The sequence below is a fragment of the Ceratotherium simum genome, chromosome 20, assembly GCF_057802395.1.
Source record: "Ceratotherium simum simum isolate JZ-2026a chromosome 20, ASM5780239v1, whole genome shotgun sequence".
In the NCBI taxonomy this organism is placed as follows: domain Eukaryota; kingdom Metazoa; phylum Chordata; class Mammalia; order Perissodactyla; family Rhinocerotidae; genus Ceratotherium; species Ceratotherium simum.
This window is the reverse complement of record NC_141919.1, coordinates 27346816-27372466: the sequence shown is the minus strand read 5'-3', so window position 1 is coordinate 27372466 and position 25651 is coordinate 27346816. Positions and strand designations below refer to the sequence as shown.

The window sequence follows — 25651 nt, the reverse complement described above, 5'->3', positions numbered from 1 at the left end:
GGAAAGTATATTTTAAAAAAAGGAAAATTAAACACGGAAAATGAGATAGCTACATTGAAAGATATCTAAATAGGGAGTCAGAAGTCTCTGACGTTAATGTTCTGATGAAGGTACACGTTGGCTGTTTGATCTTGGATAAAAGTCACTGAATACTTCCTTTGTGTTGGCCACTACGACGGGCACTGGGGGTACAAAGGTGAAAAAGACACAATAGTTTCTCTGGAAAATCTTACTTAGTTTTGAATCATCAAAAGTACCAATACTCCAGATACCAACATTGGTGGATTGGGGTATGCTTACTCTCACTCAAGAGTTTCAGAATATTGAGTCCTTTTATAATAAAATCATTATTGCCCCAGAAACTTTTGAAAAATAGTGTTTATTCAAGAATATAAAAAATGTAATGGATATATTTGGTTACTTAATAATAATCATTTTAAGTATATAATACAAATGCACGTGGTCAACATTTAGTGTTTTTCAGAGGAGATGATATACATTCTGCTTTTATTTTTGTCTCTATAGTAAAATTATTGACAAGGTAATTAAACAAAGATATATTGTTCTACAATTGTTCACCTTTATACAGTAATTCTCAGCCTTTTTTATCTTATGTTCCACCAGCAATTATATCCAATAGATCTCAACAAATTAGAAATTTAAAAGCCTACACTTTCAGAAAAAGTCATAAGTATTCTGTCATTATGTTTATCATTTATTATCACTGTTAAGCTTACGAAAAATTGTAGTAGAAATTGTGAAGGCCTGAAAAGAAGCAAAAACTATTCATTTAATAGTTGAAAAATGTTATTATATGGTTGAATAGAAATTTTACTACCTTAGTAACAGTAAAACACAAAAATGCTTAATAAAAAATATTGCCATCAATAGATTTATGTAAAAATTTTACAACGTCAGGTAGACAAAGCAGAATAAAGGTGTTGGCATGCAGAGGTCAGAGGATATGGAAATGAAGCTCAGGGGGTGCAAAAGATATATCAAGGACATAGTTGGTCAAAAGAAATGAAGAAGGAATGGAAGTCAAACGAATATTCCATAGCAAACAGAGTTGGTCATGGGGAAGCTGGACGACAAAAAGACTTGTGCACGTGGGAAGAAGGGATTAGAAGAAATTTTGTCCAAGGTGATGAGTATATCAAGTCATAGATCCCTGGAAGCCAGGGTCAGAAGAACATGAGGGATATGCTACAAACACGAGGGACAGCCAGTTATTGACATGTTAATCCTGTGTCCCATCTAGGCTCTAGTAGGTTAGAGGACTTCTGGCTCCACTGTAGGACTGGGATTCTATGGTACTTGGTTGCCCTAACTAATGTATGTTGTGGCTCAGTGCTTTTTACAATTAGTTTGTTAGATATTATTAATGATTTCAGTTATATGTCTTTACTAAAATTTATTTCACTTCCTAATGTAAGAATGCCTCGCTTCAATTTAACTCAGTCGATAAAAATCAGAATTTTAAAAATGAAACAATTAGAGGTGAAATTATTCACTTTATAAATACTGGATTTATTTTTCATAATGTTTTGATAGTTTTTGCCTTTTCGCGTATTTATATCACCTACCTAGCCATATAGGCATCTGAAGTTTCGGGCATCTACAAACAAACTTGGTGTTTAGTCCACTTGTGAAATGGGCAACCTATGTACCACCTGGGTGTCTTTTTACTAGCAGCTGTAGTGTTTGAGTCTATTGTTTGGAAAACTGTGTCCCTATGTAGCACTTTAAAATGGATCCCTGTCTAGAGTGAGACTTGGGCTAAGGCCCTTGCTTCTTCCCACAGGTCTCAGCTCTAAATATGAAGTTCTTTCTGGACTGAAAGTGGAAAAAAGCAAAGGTCAGGCTGTATCTCTTCAGAATATTGGCAGATCTCTTTACCAATACTCTTTAATATACCAATACTCGTATTGAATATGCGGTGATACAGAGGGAAATAAAAAACAGAACGGAAAGATTACAAAAAAATATTTTTACACATAACAAGGAAAACATTCCACAGCATGCTAAGCAGGCTCCATTACCCTCAATGTTATCTGCCTCTTTCTTTATCTCTCATCCCTTCTCCAATGGTAGCTATTTGGGCTACCCAACCCAAGATCCACAGCTTCCCATCACATTAAGTTTAAGAGAGCTTAAATATGATATTCTCTCTACTTGAACCCGCAGTTTCGTCCTCTACTTTAATTAGAGCAAGGTGGTTGTCCTTTACTCCTATAAACACTCCAGGATCGTTCTTACATTCAAATGAAACACATTTGGAGGGCTCCTCATGCAGGAGAAAGAAGGCCTGGTCTGGCAATGGGTTTGCACATTTTTGTAGCTGAGGAAACAAGAGAGAAAGCAACCATTATGTGTGTGGGAGGTCCAGAGTCAACTTCAGCTTCCTGTGTTAGAAACTAATAGGGAATAATCACTTACAACTTGGTATTTCTAGCAAGCCTGCTTACTGAGTAGGAGATGGGAGGGGGGTGAAGGAGCAGGAAGTGAGTAGAGGGCCAAAGCAGGGGGATTTGATTTGGTTCACTGATAGTATACTTTGAGAGACAGTATGGCTTAGAATGACTGGATCTGGATGCAGCCGTTCCGGATTTGTACCCCTCTTTGGCATGTACTATCTCTGAGACCTGGGCACATTGTTTTACCTCTCAAGCCTCAATTTTTTAGTCTAGCCAGTTTTCTAGACGAGTCAACCCACAACTTACCCACAGACATGTGAGTGATATAAATGATCATTATTTTAAGCCACTGAGTGTTGAAGATGGTTTGTTACACAGCAATACCCGACCAACACAGTAACTCCATCACAGAGTTATTGTGAGAATTAAATGAGACAGTGCTTGTAAAACATTTAACACAGTGCTTGGTATATGATAGAGCTCAGTATGGGTCAGTTTTTATTATTGAGTAGTTATATATGCCAAACAGTTACATACACTTAGGAATGTTTTGTTAAGGGAGATGCTGGTTACCATCCAGTGTTTATTTTAATACCTTACATGGCTGTATTATTTAGCTTTCTATTTTTGTGAATTTATATAATTTATCTTCTATATTATACTCTCATATTTTCTTCCTTTGTCTCCACCTTTGGCTTGTTTGTTCTTCAAGACGTTTATAATTCTTCATCATGACCCATAAGACTGCCATTTACTAACTGAGGAAGACTATGTAGCGAGTCCTATGATTAGAATGTAGGTTGTTATGCTTTCTGTAAGTCTCAGCATATGGAAATGTCTGTGACCCTCCCTTTAGCAGGCTCAGAGCGTAAAACTATTTTTGCATTTGCCTAAGAAAGCAATAATTTACGAAGAAAGACTTCCTGGAAGAACAGTAGTTCCTAAAATCAAAGGGAAAGGATTTGAGATCATCCTGTATAGTAGTGCTTCTCAGACTTTAATGTGCATGTGAATCTCCTGGAGATTTGCTAAAATGATGATTCTGATTCAGTTGTGAGGGAGTCTGAAATTCTGCATCTAACAAGCTCCCAGGTGATGCTGTACTGCTGGCAGAGACTGGACTTTCAGTAGCAAGGCTGTACATGCCATTTCCCTCCCTTTCCTACTCCAGAAGCAAGTTATTAGAGGTAACTGATTGTGTTTCGTATACGATAGCACAAACAAAACTCCTTCAAAATACCCCAAACACCCAAATCTGCACAAATGAGTGTAGTCAATCATAACAGTTAAGCGCATATTTCTATTACCTCCACGGAGTACTCCTTGTTGTTGGCATGCAGCGAGAAGTCTTTGCATTTTGTAGGACGCAGGTTTACCATTAACTTCTGACCATCAACACTATCATCTTGTGATTTAAAAAATGTAAATTGTAAAGTTAGGAATTGTAACTCATTTTAATTTAAATAAATTTAACACCCAGGAAAAGAATCCAAGATGTCATGTAAAATAATGACTTCATTCACCAACATGTCTCTTAGAAATATTTGCACGCAAATGAAACTAAAGAGTCATTAATTAAGTAGGGGATAATGCTAAGCCCCTTGAAGGAGAGGGGTTAGTTTTCTTATATGCTTTCTAATTGTAGAATTATGACTCTAATGGGTATTTCTCTGGGTGTCAGCTCCCTTATCTGTATATAAAGCCACTGATAGTTGTCCCACAAAATCCAACTCCTCTTCTTGTGAAATAATAGGACATTTCCCAGCCTGCCTTCTTGTAGCTAAGTGTAGCAATGTGATTAAATTCTGACGAATGTGAGGTGAGTAGAAGTGTCAGGTGCAACTTCCAGGTTGTGTCCTTAAAAGGAAATGGAATTCATGCATCCATCTTCCTCTGTCGTGCTAACCGGACATGCCATGGTGGCAAGTAACCTTGAACAAAGTAAATGTTGGCAAAGCCACTAAAAGAGAAGGAGCTGGGTTCATGGACAAACTGTTGAGCAGAACTGCCATTCCAGCCCTGGCTAAGACAGAAATAAAATTTTGTGTAGCTTAACTGCTATTATTCTGGATTTCTGTTAAATGTAGCCAAAGCTTTATCCTAAGTATTAAACTGCAAAATGGATGGGATGGAGTAAATCCTCTAAGAATCTAAGATTTTACGTGAGCTTGGGCTGGAGAGAAACTTCTGAGACTGCCTTCCTTTCCCGTGGAGCATTTTTAGATTTGTCTTTACCCCAAATTTAAGAATTCAAGCACTACAGCTACCCAGCCCTCCAAATTACCTGTTTGACTTGAGGGGGATCCAGGGTCATAGTAACGGAATAGTACTTGGTCTGAAAGAGAATGCGTAAAATCCCTTTGGTGAGACACAATTTTATCAAAAGGTTTCAGTTCCAACACATACATAACATCAGAAAATATCCTCCTCTGGGCCAGCCCCGTGGCTTAGCAGTTAAGTGCGCGCACTCCACTACTGGCGGCCCAGGTTCAGATCCTGGGCGCGCACCGACGCACCGCTTCTCCTGCCATGCTGAGGCCACGTCCCACATACAGCAACTAGAAGGATGTGCAACTATGACATACAACTATCTACTGGGGCTTTGGGGAAAAAAAGGAGGAGGATTGGCAGTGGATGTTAGCTCAGAGCAGGTCTTCCTCACACACATACAAAAAGAATATCCTCCTCTTTTATCACATATCAATAAAAGCAAAACTTTTTTGGTTTTGAGAAAGGTTTCAAAAATGTGTGAATATGTTCTGATGAATTCTCCAACACAGTTGTTATTAAAATATTTAAAATGTTGTACATAGCGCTGATATATTCTTTTACTAGAGGTTGAACTTTAGCAATAACAAATACGTGTGGTCCCTCTTTCCATTTTTCACAATAAATACCACTTCTCAATATCAGCATTCTTCCCTGATGAACCCTGACTAAGCTTCTGAATCCTCCTCAACACAGTGATATTCAGGCATCCACTGCCAATGCACTGGAGTTAGCACACAGCATGAAATCTGTTTGCCATATCTGAGTTAATACATTGTATATGGTTTGGTAAATTTATTTATTTATTTTATTCTTTTTTTTGTGAGGAGATCAGCCCTTTGCTAACATCTGCCACTCCTCCTCTTTTTTTGCTGAGGAAGACCGGCTGTGGGCTAACATCCGTGCCCATCTTCCTCCACTTTATATGGGACGCCACCACAGCATAGTTTGCCAAGCAGTGCGTCGGTGTGTGCCCGGGATCCGAACCAGCGAACTCCGGGCCTCTGCAGCAGAGCGCGCGCACTTAACCGCTTGCACCACCAGGCTGGCCCCCTAAATTTATTTTTTTACTTTACTAGTCATCATTATATCATTAGAGACCAAAGGAAACATTCTACCTTTCTCTTGGTTTTTCCTCAGCTCTTCAACATAGATCTCATAACTTCCATCCTCAAAAACAAAAGAAATGGATTGATCGTTGTATGTAGTCAGGAAAGCAGACTGTTCTGTAATAAGTGAAAATCTTGTGATTAAGAATTCAAAAAACTTGTTTCTATAAACAATCTTTTAGCAATTTTTTAAAAATGCCTTCTCAACGGTTGTTTTGTTTTGTTTGCAATTTGAGCTGTACTTTGTCCATGACCGTTGCTTAGATGAAAGCCTTTGGTGTGCACTTAACATAGCTCAAAGGCTGAGGTGTGCCACCCGAATGGGATTAAAGATGCTTGTCTCCTGCATGAAGGCCATGGGAGGCCATGTTAGTGTGCTTACGGGAGGGTTTGGTGGGGAGAAAGGAGCTGGAAGAGTGACAGACATGTCTGAGGAAACCTCCGCTTCCCAGCTCCCCTTGGTCTAGGGGACTGTGACAAAGAGGGGACTGTATTTGACAGACAGAGGTAAATGAATACCTATCTGTAAGGTGTGGGGTGACTCAGAGACTTCCAACAGTCCTGGAGAATGCAGGTATGAACCCCATTCTGTCTTCTGGCCAAATAACAGAGACACTTAGCCTGTCAACTTTTTTTTAATGTCCCAGCACACATAGAAAATGATAATATTTCTATGGCTCGCTGGGGTAAACTGGAGCAGATTTAGAGACTCCCTATATGGATCCTGGAGAAAAAAAAATTATTATATTTTCTTTACATTATGGAAATATGCTAAGAAAAATAATATACAAAATATTAAGGAGAATGTTAAATATTGAATTTTTATATGAACTTCTAAAGTAAAATGGTTTAAAAATACTTAATAAATACTTAATGAGAAACTTCAGTCTGCTTCTGGCAACTTAAGACATTTATATCACCAATAATGCTTCAAATGGCAGCATGCAATTCCTGGTCAAGTTTTCTTAATGATCCCTTCATTTCTTGATAGTCACCATCAACTTGGACTTTATTTGCGTAAGTAGGTGATACAATTTAAAACCATTTTAAAACCATTTAAAATGTTTAAAAGTTGAAATTATATTTAAAAAATATAATAGCTCTTCCTTTTCTTTCATGGTCAAAATGTTGTAATTTGGGGGGATAACGTGTTTTTTCTCCCAAAGGATAATGTATTTTCCTCAGGAATAATGTTTATGGGATTCCAATCCACAACGAGCATTTCAAAATAATGATGGAGTGCTAACTATAGAATGCACATGCATTGTTAGAGCGACTATCCTGCACCTAGTCTGGATACCACTAAATGGCCATGTCAGCAGCAAATGGACAGAAATTTCTGATATACTTGAAGACATAGACTTGGGGCTGCTTCCTGGAGCAGCACTTGCCAGGGTCCTGTGTCTTACCTCTCTCCTCACACCCACACCACCCCTATGCCCAGTCATACCTTGGAAAATTGGAATATTACCTGTTTTAAAATATCTCCGGCCCAGAGGTTTATCAAAGGCGAAGCCCTCCACAGACCGTTCAAGGTTTTCCTGACAGGCAGCGAATACCAGATGTTCCTTTCTATCTGCAGGTCAGGGTTGGGGGTAGGAATGGATTGTTGGTCCCCACTCTACCCAGAGCCCCCCAGCCCCCTGCTTTGAGGATTCCCAGTCAAGGATGCTTGCTGACAGAGGCAACTGATCCCAGGGCTTCAGCCACCCCATGATCTGAAGAGATTAATACTTCCTGGCACACTTATACCCAGTAGGGCACATTCATTGGAGTCCAGGTGGAAGAAAACTAGTCACCTATGGTCTCAACACCCAAAAGGCAATGATTATTAACTTTTTACTTTACATTCTTTAAATGAACAAATAATCATTAGAAAAATATTGTAAATATATTTATAATTTTATATCCTGTTTTCATTTAACCTTATAACATAACCATTTCCCCTATGCTATTAAAAACTCTTTATAAGCCCTTTTGAAAGTGGCTAAAAAATAGTTCATCATCCTTATTCTTTTCCAGAAGGAAAATTTGGGTGAGGGGAAAAAAAATTGTCTATCTAGATGTGGTAAGTAAAGGCAAAGAGATGCCCATCACTATATTGAAGAATTACCTGGAAATGTACAGTTTCCCCTTACCTGTTCTTGGTGAAAACCTTCCAGTGGCTCCTTTCCTAGAGTCACAGGCCTTCTTTTCTATCAGAAGGCCCGAGCGTAGCTGCATAAAATATGTCTGGCAAACTTCTGCAGCCTTCACTCGGGATTCTAAACAATTGAAAAATTTGAAATACTGTTTCATTCCACCATCGTTATCCTTTTACAAACCCTGAGTGTAGCAGACCAAGAAAGCAACTACTTGGTCCACAGTATCTTATCAAAAGCCTTGGGGCCAGTTGTGCTTCAAAATTCAGAGTTTTTCAGACTTTAGAATTGTCATGTAGAGCATATACTGTATATATGTAGCACTCCCAGTAGGGACTAGGGCAGCACTCCATAATCAAAAGTTAATAATTTTATAGGGAAACATAGAAAATTTACATAAGGTGAAATAAATAAACACCTCATGTTGGTTCAGGCCAGGACTTAACTGTCAAATGAGTTTAGGTCATATTTTGCTACCAAATGAGTAATGAAAAACTTTAGGTCTTAAGAAAAAATTTCGTTCTCAGAATTTCATATAAGAGAGTATGGATCTGCATCCAATATACATCAATCTTTGCCTGCTGAGGGGGAACTCTTATGATCGTATGAAATCTGTAATCTTTTCTACTTATCTAGAATACACTTTTAATAATTTTGGAGGGATGGCTATAGTCTATAAATGTTATTGATATTAAAAATAGCTGACCCATGTCAAGGAGCTTTTTTCCTACACTTTTTTTCTAGGAGTTTCATGGTTTCAGGTCTTACATTTAAGTCTTTAATGCATTTCACGTTAATTTTTGTGAGTGGTGTAAGAAAGGGGTCAGGTTTCATTCTTTTACATGTGAATATCCAATTTTCCCAGCACCATTTATTGTAGAGACTGTCTTTTCTCCATTGAGTATTCTTGGCTCCCCTGTCAAATATTAGCATTGTGCTAACAATTTTACATACTGTTTTGTTTAATCCTTCACAAATAATATTGAAAGGTAGGTATTAATCTCATTTTAAATATGGTGATGAGGCTCTTAGTAGTCATGACACTTGCCCAAGGTTACAGGTCTGGTGAGAAGTTTTGACTCAAGTGTATCTAATATCAAAGCTACTCTTTCCATCTACCTCTACCTAAGAAAATGCTGCAATGCAATTTTAGGGACTAACAAAATGCAAATTCAAATTAGATCATTCAAAGTAAAAAATTTAATCAATTTTCAGTAATTCTTATTTCATTTTGCCAAAGAAAAATTACAATCTAAAATAAAAAATTAAATTTGTTACTTGGAAATCATAAAAAGCCTTTCAGAGTCAAATAGAAAAGAAAGTTGTAACACTTGAGTCATGGGATCTCAACTTTCAGCATTATAGTAAATGAATTATCAAGCAATTTGTACAATATAGCCAAATTTCAATTATTCACAGTAATTCAGAAAATGAAAATAATTACTTGTGACTCTGGAATCCATTCTATGATCTTTTTTTTATTCTCCAGAAGATTTGCCTTCCTAATATGCTTTTCAAAATCAAGTGGAATAAACTTTCGTTAGCTACTATTTTGAATTACCTATGTCTTGCCTCCAATTCAGTTGGACATCTACCTTTAAGTATCTTCAACTGTCTGAACAGGGCAAGACCACTTAATTATACTCACATCTACCTTGGAACTCCCTAACATTGCTTCACAATTCAGAAATATCAACTACAGTATCTCACATTTATATAGTTCTTTTACAGTTACAAAGATAATTTACAAATCTGTGCCAGAGCCAGCATTGAACTTGGTCTCCTGATGACTAATTTAATATAATACTTTATTAACTGTATCACATTATGTCTTCAGAGCTGAAAGGCATAAGGTGGTACTGTAAGCATGCTCATTCCTCATATGCTTATCTTTATGTTCTAGTCAGCATCCCATAGGGGCATGACAGGCATGTCTAATATTGAGAGTGGACTCTGTGTGGAGCAGGATATGGGTCTTGGGTAGTTGGAAGTGAGGGTCATGATACTGAGGAAGTATTGTAAATGTAGAAGAAGTGAGTTAGGGGCTAAAGATATGGATATAGGGGCCAGCATCTAGTGGGACAAACACTGGGTACAATTCATTGGTTGGGGGCCGACTACATTTGAAGTATTGAAGATACTTTACATTGGGAGAATTTGGAAGAAGGTATACTTTGGTGTTTGGGGCAGCTGAAAGTGGTGTAAGCGTTGTGTTCTTGGGAGGAAAGCACAAAGGTGGCATGGCCATGGGGACTCTGTAGGAGAGTGCTCCTCTGGGTTTGAAGGGCCAGCTCAAGCTTGTGTAAGGGCTGTTGTCACTTCCTATGTCTCCATTTTGCCTGATGTCTGAGGGCAGTGTCTTAGTATGGCTTTTGAGGAAATTCTCATAACTAATTTCATCATAGGAACAGTATGATGAAATCCCTCGAGAATTTCTGGTAAGTAAATGGGAAGGGGCCTGGAAATCTTTCTTTAGTTCTGACACTGAGAAAGCTAGACTACGGTTGACAGGAACTACAGAAATGAATCACTTCATCTTTCTTTTCTTCCCCAAACGTCTATTTCACCAAGCTCTCTTCTCACTGCTTACTACCCTTGACCTGTCTGTGGCATTGGACTTCAAGGACCACATCCTTCTTTGACCCCTTCTTCCCTCATTGTCAAGTCACCAGTCTTTTTAGGTTCTCCTTGTTTCTTTCTGATCAGTCCATCTCTGTCTCTTTGTTAGTTCTTCCTCCTCTGCCTGTTCCTAAATTGTTGATGTTCCTCAGGATTTTGTCCTTTGCCTTTTCCTCTCACTTTAGACTTTCTAGGCAATCTTGCTTCCTCCAATGACTTCAATCATCTTTTTATATGCTGATGACTCCTCAGGCTGTAACTCTACCTTTGGTCTCTCTCCTGAACTTTGGATCTTTTGCTCCTTCTCCTCAGGGCATTTTGACTTCAGCTACTTTAAAGCATCTCTATCTCTATAATCCTCCTGAATTGTGGACATCTCTACCTGGATGACGTACACCTGTCCCAAATTCAAATATACTCATAAAAAATTTAAAAAAAAAGCAACTTCTTTATCTTTCTCCACCCCCAATATGTTCCTCCTGAAGTCCATTTCTTGAAAAACAGTACCACTATCTACTATTGTCTGCTCAATTCTTAAATCAAAAAGCTGGGATTCATCCATTTTTCCCCCTCTCTCCCTCCCTCAATTTATTCAATCTGTTATTAATTCTTATTGATTTTACCTTCTGAATGCATCTGAAACTCAGTCCTTCCTTTCCATTCTGTTGGCTTAGGTCAGGCCTTCATCATCAGCCCTCTAGATGAATGAAGTAGACCTCTGACCAGTTTCTGTTTCTACTCTTGAACCCTCTCTCTATCTTTACACCACGTTGGTGATCTCTCTAAAATAAAAATATCTTGTTATTCCCCAGTTAAACATTTTCAGTGGTTCCCTGCTGTCCACAGGATAAAGTTGAAGCTCCTTCACTGTAACAGAAGATCTTCCGTGGACAGACCCAAACTAAAGGGGGTGATCTCTACTAAGTTCTATCCCCCACTAATGCCATGTAGGGATATGGGCCCAGTGTTGCTAGATCTTCAGAATTTTTGAGAGAAACGGTACATTCAGATTTTTAAGCAAAATCTCCCAATTTTTGAATGTTGCCTCAATCAAAAAACAACAACTACACTGTTCATGCCAAATAAAACACTTCTGCTGGGTGGATCTGTCCCAAGGCTCCCATATTATGACCTCTGGCTGGATCCATAAGGAAGCTGGACTGTCAGGGCGGGGAAATTGTTGATGGATACGAGGAGAGAAAGCAGCAGAGGGGAATGGCCTGGCCTTGGGGAGTAGCTTCCTGGAAACTGGGACAGGGATTAATTTGGGGAGGGGCTTTTCTCTAGGTCATGAAGTCCTGTGCCCTTTTGGCACTAGAGGTGAAATGCCCTGGTGGTGACCATAACTCATATGGGACCTGACTGTATGGATACCTGTGGTGGTTAGATTCTGAGTTTTGTGGCTTTGTGACCACGTCAGATTCTGCTAGCCCAAGGGAGGAGAAGGAATTAAAATGAGCTTTCTTGCTTGGGGACTCAGAACAGTTTATTTAGAAGAATAAGATGTGACATTTCTTGCACCTTGAGTTTTGAGAAGAAGTTCATACCTGTCACACACCTCGTAGCTATCTGTTCAAATTTTGGACAGGAACATTTAAATAATGACAATTTTAGTAGTAAACTGAGCCACTATTGTTGAAAAGGAAGATCTGCTAAGGGGCAATAGAAGTAATGTGATGCAATCCAAAGCCATATAAATGATTTGGGGATTATCTTTATGGCTGTTTCTCTAAATGGTGTAACTAAGCTGTTAGGACCATTGCACCCTTAAAGGAGGGGTTACATTTTAATTTTTGCATCAATACCAGAAACTCTGGCATAAACTCCAGCCTGTTCCCTCATTCCAGCATCTATAAAGAGCCCACAACTCTTGGGGTAAAAAGAAAATGCATTTTTCATTAGGGAATTTGGGGACACAGAGTTCCTTCCACTGAGTCACTGTTTCTGCACAGAGTGTTTTGACTCAGACACAAATAAAAGGACTAATTGTGATTAGTCCTTAACTATGATTTCCTGGCCACTCAAAAACCGCAGTCAGATTAGTGTTTTCTGTGGTTACCAAAGAACAGTGTGGGTGGGTCAGAGCCGCAGCAAGGACAGAAATGATATTCTTTAACACTGCTTTCTTTTCTAGCCTTAAAGATGTTCAGGGAAATGGAGAGAAGCATAAAGGACAAAGATATGCCAGTCGTCACCATCATTCCTCATCCTCTATTTTCTCTCCAGTCCAACAGGGCTCTGTTAACTCTCTTTTGTGTTACTGCTCTCATATGAAAAACATGAGTATATATTTGCATAATTCTTTCCTAGGACCTATAATTTCAAGGAACAAGGATGTATATAGCCCTTTCATCTTAAAGCTATGGCTACTACCTGACTTTATTAACCATTCAACTTATTCCAAACCCTTTGAGTTTGAAACTGGATAGACTTGAGCATCATTTGGTCAATTCTGCTTTATTTGGGGCCTGGATTATTCAAATATCTTTATTTGTTATTCTCTCCTTTATCAGATGTCACTAGTCAAGACCACAAGCTTGACACACCAAAGGTATGAATAAATGTTTGTTGAAGGAAAGTAGATCAGTTTACAATTTTGTTACTTAATCTGAGAAAAAGCTTTCGGGAGGTGGTGGTCCAAGATGTAGGTAGAGAGAAGGGATTGATATGAAATGCTATAATTATGTTTATCACTATTAGCAGGTATAAATTATCTGAGCCATTCCTGTCCTGTGATGCATTGAATAAGCAAAAGTTGGCTATATACAGTCTGTTTAAACCAAAGGCTGCTATATTACACACTTATGAGTTATTCCTTTCAATTTCAGCTCTTGTATTCTTAGTAGCTTTTGGTAAGGTTGCATGTATGAACATTGGACTCATAAAGATTCAATAGTAGATAAAAAAATTAGTATGTAAAACAATCAGAAATGCTTAAGTCCTTACTTCTTAACTTGGGAGGTTTTACCAAGGCTTTGCCCGCTGAGCTGCTTATGTTCGCTGGGGAAACTTTGGTGGTTGAATACTTCATTTTAGGCTTCATTTTTCAGGCTTCTGTTGGATTAAAATATAATATTAGTTCAATTGTCTCAATTTGAAAACAAACAGAAACAACTGTGATTAACTCAGTATAAAGTTGATAACCTCATAGAGAAAATAATTATTTCAGTAAAATTTGAACATAATATTCTGAATATGTATCTATACTGGAATACAGTCAGAGGACAAAAAGAAGTGCAAAGAAATCTTAAACTTTACTTAGTGGGTTTATTGTTAGTGGTAATATTGGTATTGGGATTCTGAGACTGTTTTGCTATAGTGTAGGATATAACAAATAAGCAGATGTATTGATGTTACAGGACTTTCACTGCAAGGAAAGGAGATGCAAATATAAAATAAAATAAGTCAAGAGAAAGTCCCTGTAATGTTAACTTTGAGTCAGCAATATCAGTGTGCCCATAGCTTAGTTTCTGAATACTTTCTCCACTAAAAGGAGCCAGGACTCTAGATCTAAGCTGGGAAAGTAGAAGTGAACATGGAACATCCTCTTGTGCCAGAAAGCAGTGAGTCATTCAAAAACAAGTGAGGTTGTGTCAAAAGGACACAGGAGCCTCCTTGAAGGGTCTCTAGCTGGCCACATTTGGCACAATATGAGCATCAAAAAGAATAATGATGGTAATTGACTATAAAGCATTTAATGAAAAAAGAAACCCACAAGTCCATAGCATTTCTCAAGAATGAATGGATGAGAGATTTATTCATTTCGGGAGGAATGATAGAATTAGGAAAATCAGCATCTTGCAGCCCCCCAGTGTAATACTTGATTCAGGCAAGGATCGTCAATAGATGCTGTACCTTGATTATCAAGCTGGGTAAAGAATAGGGAGTTCTCTGTCATAAACTGCAGAAAGCTCCATGTTCTTTCAGTAGGGCACTGCACCTGGCTTCATCATCAAGGTAAGGCAGTGGTGCTGTGGTTTGAGGAGGAAACAGGACTTCTTCTCTAGTCTTAAATTCTCTCTGACATTGCCTGAAATTCTACTAATAGTTATTGCTTCTTTTATTAAGCATTGCCCTGTTTTTGCTAGATTTAAAAAAATAAAATCCAAATTATCCCAGGAGTGGTTACCATTTAAATCGCTTATAAACTTCGTATGGATCAGCTCTGCCAGCAGTGTAAGAGGGAAGCACTGAGTTCCTGGGTGAGGGAAGCACTGAGTTCCTGGGTTAGAGAACTCTTTGAAAGACAAACTTCATGCATCCTTATTTTTGTCCCTGGACAACCCCAAATAGGCTGAAATTCCAAATTATCTTGTCTCAATGGAACTTGAATCTTACACGCAGCCACTCTCATAAGCAAAATCCTTCAATGGTAGGGTAGTTGAGGACTCTGTATTCTGCCCCTGGGAGTGAATCTTATCTTTTCTTGGGGAGTGGACATTATCCTCACAGAGCTTGACGACCTCACATCAATCCTTACCTTCTGCTGATTCTCTCACTTTTATCGGTCAAGAACACTTAGAAGCAGAGAACCTTAGACATCATTTTACTGAGCCCCCAACTGTATAGATGAGAAGGCTAATACTGAAAGATTAAAAGCCTTTCCCAGGATCACAAAAGCAGAACTGGGACCAGAATCTGGTCTCCTGACTTCCATCTTTATGCCAGAGCTTCCCCACCCTGTCTCCTTTCTCTCCTGTCCAAATGTAGGAAGAAGATCATCAGATCTGGGAATTTAACGTCAAACGCTCAGTCCAACTACTTTGAAATAATAAATTCCTGAATATGGTAGTTAATTGGTAATCATAACATGTTGAATAGTGCAGTTAGGTAACCTTATTGTAATTAAATTTGAAATTGTACAGAAAATAGTTCAAGTAGTACCATGCACACAGTAGGTGTTCAGGTAACACATTACTGATAACATGAAAATTGTACTGCTGGTTTTTTTTGTTTGTTTTGTCTTATATTCAATAGGATCCTTATGTCCTAGAAAAAAATTCTCCTGGATGAACATAAATTTGCATATTCAAATAAATCAAGGAAATGTTCCAATCTATATTCTACCTCTTGAGAAGTCAGAACTCACATTAGCATAGTAAAGGTTTGACAGTCCTTCATTGAAGAATTGTGGGTACCTTTGTTTAATTATTTTCAGTAATTATTTGACCTTGTAGCCTCCCCCATCCCCTCTGTTAACACCCCCGTGGACTAGTTTGAGAGAACACACTTGGAGGAACTCTGCTCTTAAATCAACATCAGCTTGCAGAGTTAAACAAGGAAGACAAGAAACTGAAATACCACATTTACGATGGAGTCATGGACACAGAGAATGTTAGCTGCTTTTTAAGAATCACATGATAAGTCAAAAGCATAGTCAGGAAATATTTTCAAATCCTATTCTAAAAAACGAAGCATTTTCTTTAAACATCCTACAAATCATTTACCTTAAAAAATATGATCACTGTTGTCACCATTTTTTCAGATTTAATATTTACTCTTTACTCTCCTATTTTTAAATCAGAAATATTTCAGAATATACGGCAATATAAACATCACTGGTTCTTTTGTGCTGCTTTTTCTAATACCATACGACAAATACTCTTGCACACTGGTGGTGATACTCACCCAAGTTATAAACGTGAAAGGCTGGTCTCAAATGATGAGGTTTCCTGTTGTGAACACTTGGTAGTAGCTGATGCAGTTATATTCCAACTCCACTTATATATACACAGACCTGGATTAAGCAACATTGAATGACAGCGTCTGATGAATGAAGCTATGCAAATAGAGCTAGTTGAACGCATTAGAATGAGTGAGAGCATATCTTATAGTCAGAGCCAAATCCTAAACACAGCTTTTAGATTGTTTTAGCTATAGCACTTTCAATGAGTTATACTCAGTTAATTATTAATTTCTATAAAACTTCTATGACCTGGACTCTAGGTAGTGTTTATTGCTCAATATAGAGCATACAAGGGCACAGATTGTTTAATTGCCTTTCTCTTTTCCACAGAAAGTTGAAAACTTCTTAAGTAATTTTTTTCTGGTTACAAAAATGATGTATGTGCACTTAGAAAACATGTAAATGACAGGAAAGCATGTATGCTGTAGATCCTGACACTCTTTTTTCAATGCAGAAACACTACACCTATCTATCTTTTCTTAAAAAAATAGAATCATACTGCAAATATTATTTTGTAAACTTATTTTTTCATTTTCCAATTAACACTACATTATGAACAATTCCACGTCAGAAACATTTTTTTACAGAAAGTATTATGAATAACATTCGGTCATATAAATATACCATAACCAATCTTTTATTGATTAACACGTTGGCTATTTCCAGTTTTTTCCTTTCTTTTCTTTTTTGCTAATATTAGCAGCGTTGCAACTGAAAGCTGTATGTGTCGTGATTCTTAGTAAACCTTTGTAAGTTCACTGGTAGCATAAATTCCTAGCAGGAATTGCTGGATCAAGGGTACACGTTTCTTATATTTTGATAGATATTACCCAGTTGATTTCCAAAAGTTTGTATTGATTTATAAGTTTTTCAACAATCCAGGTAAGCCCTTTTCTCCATTGCCTTAGCAGCAATGGGTGTCATCGCCTTTAAAATATTTGCCTTTCTAAAGGGTGGAAAATATCTCATAGTTTTGAATTTTATTTCTTTAATTATTTAGTGAGATTGAGCATCTTTTTAAAAAACGTATTTGTTGTAAATTATTGATTTACATGAACTCTTTGTAAATTAAGAAATGAAACCCTTGACAATGATACGTGTTGAAAAATTTTCCCTAGTACTACCTATCTTTAGACTTTGTCAATGGCATTTTTTCTTCCGTACAAAAGTCTTCAAATATTATGTGGTAAAGTTAAATCCACGTTTTCTTTTTGAATGTCTGAGTTTTGTGTCCTGCTTCAAAAGATCTCCCCTCCTCCAAGATTATAAATAAATTTATTATGCCATTTTCTAAAACTTTTATTGTTTACTATTTAACGTCCAAATCTTTGTTCCACTGTTACTTTTAGAATAAAGAATAAGTTAGGAAGTGTTTTCCCCCAGATGCTTATCCTGACCACATGTGTAATCCAATTTAGACAAAGTGAAGTTTCATGTGCTCTGTTGGACTAGCATGCAGAGAGCTGTGTGCAACAGTAAGGAGTATGAATTTTATCTTACAGCCAACAGGAATCTTTTGAAAGTTTTTTAAGCCAGTGAGAAATATCATCAAAATTGTGCTTTATGAACGTAATTTTATGGCTGTATAAATGACCATCTGAAGGAAAGAAAGAAGAGAGAGAAAGGAAAGAAGGCCAGTTAGAATGCCAATTAAAATAGCCCAGGCAGAAAGCAGGACAGAGCTAGGGCAATGTTAGTGAGACTAGTAAGGAGGGAATGAAAGTGGTGAGTGCTATAGGCATTTCATAGAGCCCTTGACTAGCAGAGTGAGAAAGGGCCCCAGAGACCCCTGTTCCAGCTCCACAAAGTCACACAGCCCCTTAATGCCCGAGTCAGGATTAGAACCCAAGTTTCACTCCCAGTTCAAGATTGTGTCCACCACAGAGCCTCCACAGCTCCTTTTGGATGTGGGTGTATCAGCTGGGGGAGAAGGGAGATGAGGGAAGTGAAGGTGGTGCCAGTGGTTCAGGGTAGGAAACTCAGGTGGGGAGTTCATTGGCAGGGACAGGTAATGAGTGTGATGTGGGGCAAGATGGAGTTTGAGATACTCGAGGAACAATTATACGGAAATTTCAGCAGGGAGCTAGAAACAGATTGTGGGTGGGGGAGGCCAGAATTAGCCACGTGGATTTGCTCTTCATTTGTGAAAGCATGAGAGGTGATGGTGCGGGAGCAAATGAGATTGTCTCAGCTGAGTGTGAAGCAGGAAGAGAAAGCTGTGTCTAGATGGAACTATAGGGAATCTTACATTTAAGGGGTAAGAGAAGAAAAGGAGTTAGCAAAGAAGACCAGAAAGACAAGCAGTAAAAGGAAGAGGTCAGATGATGAAGGCTGAGAGAGAAGATCGTCTCAGAAAGGAACATTTGGAGATGAGCACTACAGAGACCCAGCTGGAGATTAGAGACTTTGGAGAGCGTCTTTTAAGCATGGCAGGAATCTCCAAGAAACTGCAGTGAACTACACAGTGAGGAGAAGGAGGAAATGAGACTTTTTCAAGAAATATAGTAACGAACAGGAAACAAAGGGAGAATGGTATCTTTTGTGTGTGTGTGTGTGTGTGTGTGTGTGTGTGTGTGTGTGTGTGTGAGGAAAGCTAGCCCTTAGCTAGCATTCATTGCCAATCCTCCTCTTTTTGCTGAGGAAGATTGGCCCTGGGCTAACATCCATGCCCATCCTCCTCTACTTTATATGGGACGCCGCCACAGCATGGCTTGACAAGCAGTGCATCAGTCTGTGCCAGGGATCTGAACCTGTCAACCCCAGGCCGCTGAAGCAGAGCTCTCAAACGTAACTGCTATGCCCCCTGCCAGCCCCTAGAATGGTATCTTGACAGAGTAGCGTGAAAATGGGAAGATGCTGCTTACTAGCTAGGTGATATTGGGCAAATTACTGGATGTCTCTAAAGCCTCAGTTTCCCCATTACAATTATTTTCCTAATAATAATTTGACCTCATTGAGTTGTTGTGAGAATTGTATGAGAAGGTATATTTTAAGCACTTAGCACGGTAGCTAGCACATCATAGAAACTTAATACGTGTATTTATTACTATTGTTGTTATTATTTATTTTTTTTTAATTGAGGTGTGGGACTCTTGGGCCAATGAAAGGAGAAAACTGATACAATCAAGTCCCAGAGAAGTCAGAAGTAGAAATGTTCTAATGATAATGGTGGTCAGGATGAGGTTTTGTGGGTGAACCGTGGAAGAGTATTAGAGTCATCAAAACGTCACTGAGGTCACTAAGGATGACGACAGCAGAGGCAACATCAAACAGAAGAGGACGTCGGGGTTCCTAGTGACAGGATGGACAGAAATTAACATAAGTAGTTGGGCCCAGGGTTGGGGTTACCAAGGACAGTGGAAAATGAGAAATTGCCCCTTTCTCTATGAGCCCTGGGAAATGGGCAAGGAAAGAGCGGGGTTTTGAGAATAGTGGTGTCACCAGGGGAAAGCCACATTTTAGGTAAGAAAAGGAAATTGAAGGAGTTTTCTAAGGAAAACGGAGGGAAAGAGTAAGGAGTGTGCATGTGTGTGGGAGGGGAATGTTCCAGAGGAAATGACATATATTTAAATTATGAACAAAAAACTTGAAAGAAGATTTTAATCTATCAAGAAATAGTATCTTAAATAGAAATTCATCAGTTGACAATTCACCTCTGAGTAACAAAAACAGAAATGTGTGATGTATAGTCATTTCCAAAGTTGCAATGTGTGTGGTTGCCTCTTTGGCTGGAGAAGGCTTCCAGAAACCCATATTCAACAGATATTGAGTGCCCATTATCTGCTGGGGACTATATACTCCACCAGCATTAATCCATGGGACACTGCATGAAAATTTTCATGTCACTTTGTCATATTATCTACATCTGATCAACTGGAAAATCATTTATTTAATCACTAACCTTCTCTTACATGTCAGGCAATGCCTTTTGATTAGCTTTTTCTCTCTTAAAATACTGATAGCCTTAAGAATGTTAAGTTGGCTGTTAGTCCTTCTTTCTTTATTGTGAATTTTACTTTTAAAATAAATTCATTTAATTTTAAAATAAATTTGATTTCCTGTGAAGAGTCTTGTTAAAATGCAGAGCTCACAAGAAATTTTTATTAAAAATACATGTTCATTATGGAAAATTTGGATGATAGAAAATAGAAAGTTCAACCTTTGATGTCCTAGAAAGTAGTTAAATGCTGTGGAAAGAAACATGACTAATAATCATTGTAAGGAAATCTTAACCTCCTTGAGCTCCCGAGGTCACAAACGATGCTGGATTTGTATCTCTTTGTACTACAGCACAGAGTGCTGCCTAATAATAACAATAGTAATAAATCAAACACTTGTCTAGTGCTGGGCTGGCCGCTGGGGATACATTAGTGAACAAGTCAAACTCTTGCCTGCCTTCCTAGAATTTACTCTCTTGTGGAGAGAGAGATGTTGAGCAAAATTATCATACAAATAAATGATTTATGAACAGTGATAAATAAGAATTAGGCTAGCAAAGGAGATAAAGAAGTACAGTGGTACTAAGGTAGTGTGGTCAGAGAAGGTAGCATTTAAGCTGTACCCAAAGGGTATGAATTACATAAGGAGGGAGGGGACAGAGCATGCCTTCTGGGCAGAGGAAACCCCAGGAGCAAAGGCCCTGACAGAAACTATAGGGTCCAGGGAACTGAGAGGGCCAGTGTGGCTAGACTAGAGTAGGCAATGGGGAGACTATAACGTAATGGGGTTGGGGATGGAAGAGAACAGAAGCCAGGTAGACCTGGGCCCTGGAGGCCAGGGGAAGGAGCTTGGATTTTATTCAAAGTGCGATGGGAAGCCAAGGGAAAGTTTTAAGTAATATGAGACGTGACTTGGTTTTTGTGTTTAAAAGAGTGGTGTGGCTGCCATGTGAGGAACAGATAGAGGGCAGTAAGAGGGAAGGAATGAAACCCAGCAAGGAGTCTGCATTAGTTCAAGCACTTAATAATGGTGGTGGAGGTGATGGTGATGATAATGGTGATAGCAGTTACAGTGTTTTGGGCATCTTCCGTGGGCCAGGTGCTTTACATACATTATCTCTAATTGTCACTATGACCTGGGTATTTGAGTGTGATTGCCTCTATTTTACAAGTGAGGAAATAGAGGCTCAGAGAGAGTGTTTTGCAAAAGGCTACATAGCTCATAAGGGTAGCAAAGCCAGAATCTAAAATCAAGTCCATTCGGTTCTTTCTCTTACTCCAGGGGAGCCATTGGTAGAATCAGGTGGAGGTGAATTCCTGGGCCTCAAATTCCGTTCACTGCCTTGTCAAGCTTGCATACTCTTGCATGGGCATAGAATCTATAAGGATATGGTGGGATCATACAAACCCATTGTGGGGCACTAGAAAATTACTGGAAGAAGACAGTGCCCCAAAACTAGTCCTGACGGGTAAGAGGGAGAGGAAATGTGGAGTATGACTAAGCTTGGCAACACTCTATGACTTTATTCTGAGAGATTTTGCAGAGGAACAGAAGGGGGATGGTGAGAGGGGAGGGTGCTCACACTGATTCTCTCCTCCCTTGCGTGTAGTGGTTTCACTTCTTTCTTGGAGGAGATTAGAATAAGTGGTGTGGGAGAGGAGAGGCTGCAGTTTGGAGAACAGAGAGACAGCACTCTCCTCACCCAAGCTGAATCACTTCCTGTCCCCATCCCCCACCACTCTGAAACTTCCTATGAGCCACTTACCTGGACCCAGGAGAGAACGTCTCTCCTAGGGAGAGGAAACACTCTATGAAGAAATCTGGCAAATCAACCTATGACGCAAGCCAAACCCCTTGTGAGGGGAGGGGAGGGATGGTATGAGTTTTTAGGGAAATTTTCTTTCATGTCTTTTAGGTGAATAACACTTAGCATTTGTAAAGCATTTCTATGCTTTCCCACAGTTTTCTTGGATGCAGTCTTATCCAATCATTTTTATGCACTGACACTACCTGCCCCTTCAACCTCTCTGGCCTCACATAGCCCTTCTTTCTGCACCCTGTACATTTTAGACCCAGTGGACTACTTACTATTCCTCAATTCACCACGTGCTTTCACACCTCCATGCCTTTGCTCAAGCTGTTCCTCTTGCTAGAGATGCCTCTTTCCCTATGCCTGGGAAACTTCTACTTAACCCTTACAGCCCAGTTCAAATGCTTTGTCACCCTAACCACCCACAGTCAAGCAGAATTCATTGCTTCTTTTCTTACTTGCTTATCACATCCCAACTCTATTTGTTTCCTTATCTCCTCCACTGGACTGCTTGCTCCTTGGGAACAAAAGTTGTACCCTGGTTATCTTTGTTTCCCACGCAATTATCCACAGCACACACTCAGCAAATGTTGCATACTTTGGATCAGTCCTTGCAAAAACTCTACAAACTGGATAAGGCAGGCATCACCCACTGGACAGATGTGGAGACTCTGTCCAACTCTCAAAGATCAACAGAGTGTTGGAGCTGGAACTGTGGGTTGAGCAGTGTAAATTGGCACTAATACAATTTGACTTACAAAAATGACAGTTTTATATGACTCAGCCTATGACTTAGGAAGCCAGGTCTGCTTATTCTTGGGTCAATACTCTTTCTAAAGCATTTAAAGAAGCTGACTTTCTGTTTGGCCTATGGCCCTCTGGTTCTAGTGTGACCAAACATTTTGAATTATTCAGTTTAACAGGTTGTTTTATTTCTTTCTGGTGCCCTTCCTTATGCCTCACATAATCTGGAGACCCAGCTGTGTGTTGGACCAAGTCTTTAGTGATTTTTGAAGAAGCAGAGGTAGAATGACCTTCCATTCCCAAGCTTAGACCCAGGAGTTGCTCCCTGCCTGCAGGGCTCTTCAGCTCTTCAGGTCTCAGTTTCCTCATCTCAGAAATGAAGAGAGTGCGTGAAAGCCAGGGTCTTCCTATCCCTTTGACTCTCTTTCCTGTGGTCCTGTACAGGCTCCCGGTCCAGTGCCTTCCTTCTCTCTCCCTGGCCCACTTTTATACCAGGAGCTACTCCAGCCCCTTGCCCACCCAAAAGATGCCATCCTCGGAAAGATACACAAGCTCTGCCTCAGCTGTGTGCCCTCCTCCTCTCCTTTCACTAGCCTTCCAGCACACAGGATGAGGTGGGAAGACAGGGGGAAATTAGGTAACCTGGAGTCATGTTTCAGGTAGAGGTGAATCTGAAATCCAGGTAAGCCATGAACTTGGCTACATTTGTCTTAGGGCAAAATCACAGTGAAAAGAAAAGTCTATAGAGTCCATAGTGTATTTCTGTTTTGTTTTCATGGATTCAGAATGCCCCAAGTGTTAGAAGAAAGCAATGTATGGGAAGGAAACAACATGGAACAAATAGACCTTTGGTTTTAGTTTAACTCTGAAGTTTAAAGTTGAGGTCATTCTTTTTCTTTTACTTTTAAAACTCTTTTTAAGGAAAATTGGACAAGTAATATACAAATTATGAATTTTGTAAAAATTCAAAGGAGTATGAAAAATTCAATAGGATTATGCAGAGTTAAAATAAAAGTTCTCCTGTGGGTTTATTTATTTGTTTATTTTTGCTGAGGAAGATTCATCCTGAGCTAACATCCATTGCCAATCTTCCTCTTTTTTTGCTTGAGGAAGATTCACCCTGAGCTAACATCTGTCCCAGTCTTCCTCTATTTTGTATGTGGGTCACTGCCACAGCATGGCTGATGAGTGGTGTAAGTCTGCACCCGGGATCCAAACCTGCAAACCCGGGCTGCTGAAGTGGAGGGTGCAAACTTAACCATTAGGCCACGGGGCTGGCCCCTCTCCTGTGTTTTTTAAAATTAACTCTTATATAGCATTTGCTATGGGCCACGTACTGCACTAATTGCTTTATATATTTAACACATTCAATCATCGGAGCAATCTTGTCAGGGAGTACTATTATTTTCCCTATTTTACAGATGAGGAAACTGAGGCACAGGGAGATCAAGTCCCATAACTAAAACTTCAAGCAAACATTTTCAGAATTCATGAGGTGCTCCAGGAAAGGCGTAGAGGAATTCAAACCTGTTGGGTTTCAGATCTTCCTCCCTACTCCCCCACCCCCAGAGCAGAAAACCCTTACTGATATTGGGCTTCTTCTTAAAGTTTTCTAGGTCAAAAATATTTTGCTACTGAGAAAACTAAATTAAAAGTTTGAAAATACGGCATGGATCTGTGCCACCTGGGTTGTTTGATCCTGTGAGACAGAGTGAGACTGAGGCCCGGTTCATACACCATCCGTGGTGGTCTAGCCAGTGAGTGGATTTAGCAGCATCATAAGGAGAAATCATTACAGTTTATGGTTGGAAGAGGGAATTCTCAAAACTTTTTAAGGACTAGAATCCTTTTCTGAAAAAGAAACATTGCATAGAACCCCAAGACATAGAAAAGAGAAAATCAGTAATTTATTAATATAAATATGATTTGTATGCTTAAATTTATAATATTTGCTCATTATAAAGTTAATTAATCAGAGACTTCTATTTCCAGTATAATAGCGGATTAGTTACCATGACCAACCCTCCTGACAAAAACAACTAAAACGCTGAAAAAAATATTTTAAAAAATCTTTTCAAACTCATTGTTGAGCTGGTATGAAAGTAAAGAATGTATAGTGTCCAGAACACTGGGAGGCAAGCAAGCGTGGCTTTTTCCGAAAGTTGTCTGCTGAATGCTAGAGACAGGGCATACAACTACATGATGTGCAGGGGCCAGGAGATAATGCCTAGGACATGACTAAGATGGGGCTCTAATATGAAACTGCTGCATAAACCTGGATGCCCAAAGGGCTACACTCACAGTGTAAGGGTGATTGAGATAAATAAACACCACTGGCAGAAGTGGACAAATAGGAAGCTTGTTTTTCTCAACTCTGGCACTGCATGGAAGGAAAACCATTCCTCTGAGAATTTACCTCCTCATGAAAAGTCAGCCTCCACATGGGTTTGTAGTCTGAAATCACACTACCTGTGTGCTTTCAGAAGCCTGAAATAGAAAATTAAATATAAAATGGTTTTAGGTTTTAGTGTTGAAAGACAAATGGGAAAGGCAAACGCAAATCTTATCTTGAAGAACTCAGCTGCAGCCTAAGCCACAAAGTATTCACCCAGAAAAATTTTCAGGGCAAATAAGTGGTTTGCAGAAGTAGTTTGCAGTCAACATTTATAAAGCAAACAAGAATACTAGGTGCCATGGGGAGAGCATGGCATAGAAGGAATAGATAGCAGAAATAAACCTGCAAAGACTTCATGTACTAGAACATGACATATAAAATAACTGATTTTAACATGTTTAGATAGAATTCTAAAAAAGATCAAAGAGATAAACAGGGAGAAAATGGATTTGAAAAAGATCCAGAAAGAATATCTAGAAATGAAAAATATATTATCGAAATTAAATCTCCACGGATCTTTTAA

The 25651-nt window shown here is 39.0% G+C and overlaps 1 protein-coding gene across 2 annotated transcripts in view; it reads right to left on the bottom strand.

The window, feature by feature from the left end:
* Nucleotides 1-360: 360 nt before the first annotated feature.
* IL33 (interleukin 33) overlaps nt 361-25651 on the bottom strand; it is a 53594-nt gene continuing 28303 nt past the window's right edge. For both annotated transcript variants that reach the window (XM_087444560.1, XM_087444561.1), the window contains 8 exons: nt 16183-16291; nt 13501-13608; nt 7933-8058; nt 7266-7370; nt 5804-5911; nt 4702-4752; nt 3725-3822; nt 361-2341 (listed from right to left, as the gene is read on the bottom strand). In XM_087444560.1, the coding sequence (XP_087300686.1) occupies nt 2144-2341; nt 3725-3822; nt 4702-4752; nt 5804-5911; nt 7266-7370; nt 7933-8058; nt 13501-13597 (783 nt within the window). In that variant the 5' untranslated portion in view covers nt 13598-13608; nt 16183-16291 and the 3' untranslated portion in view covers nt 361-2143. The remainder of the gene's footprint in view (nt 2342-3724; nt 3823-4701; nt 4753-5803; nt 5912-7265; nt 7371-7932; nt 8059-13500; nt 13609-16182; nt 16292-25651) is intronic.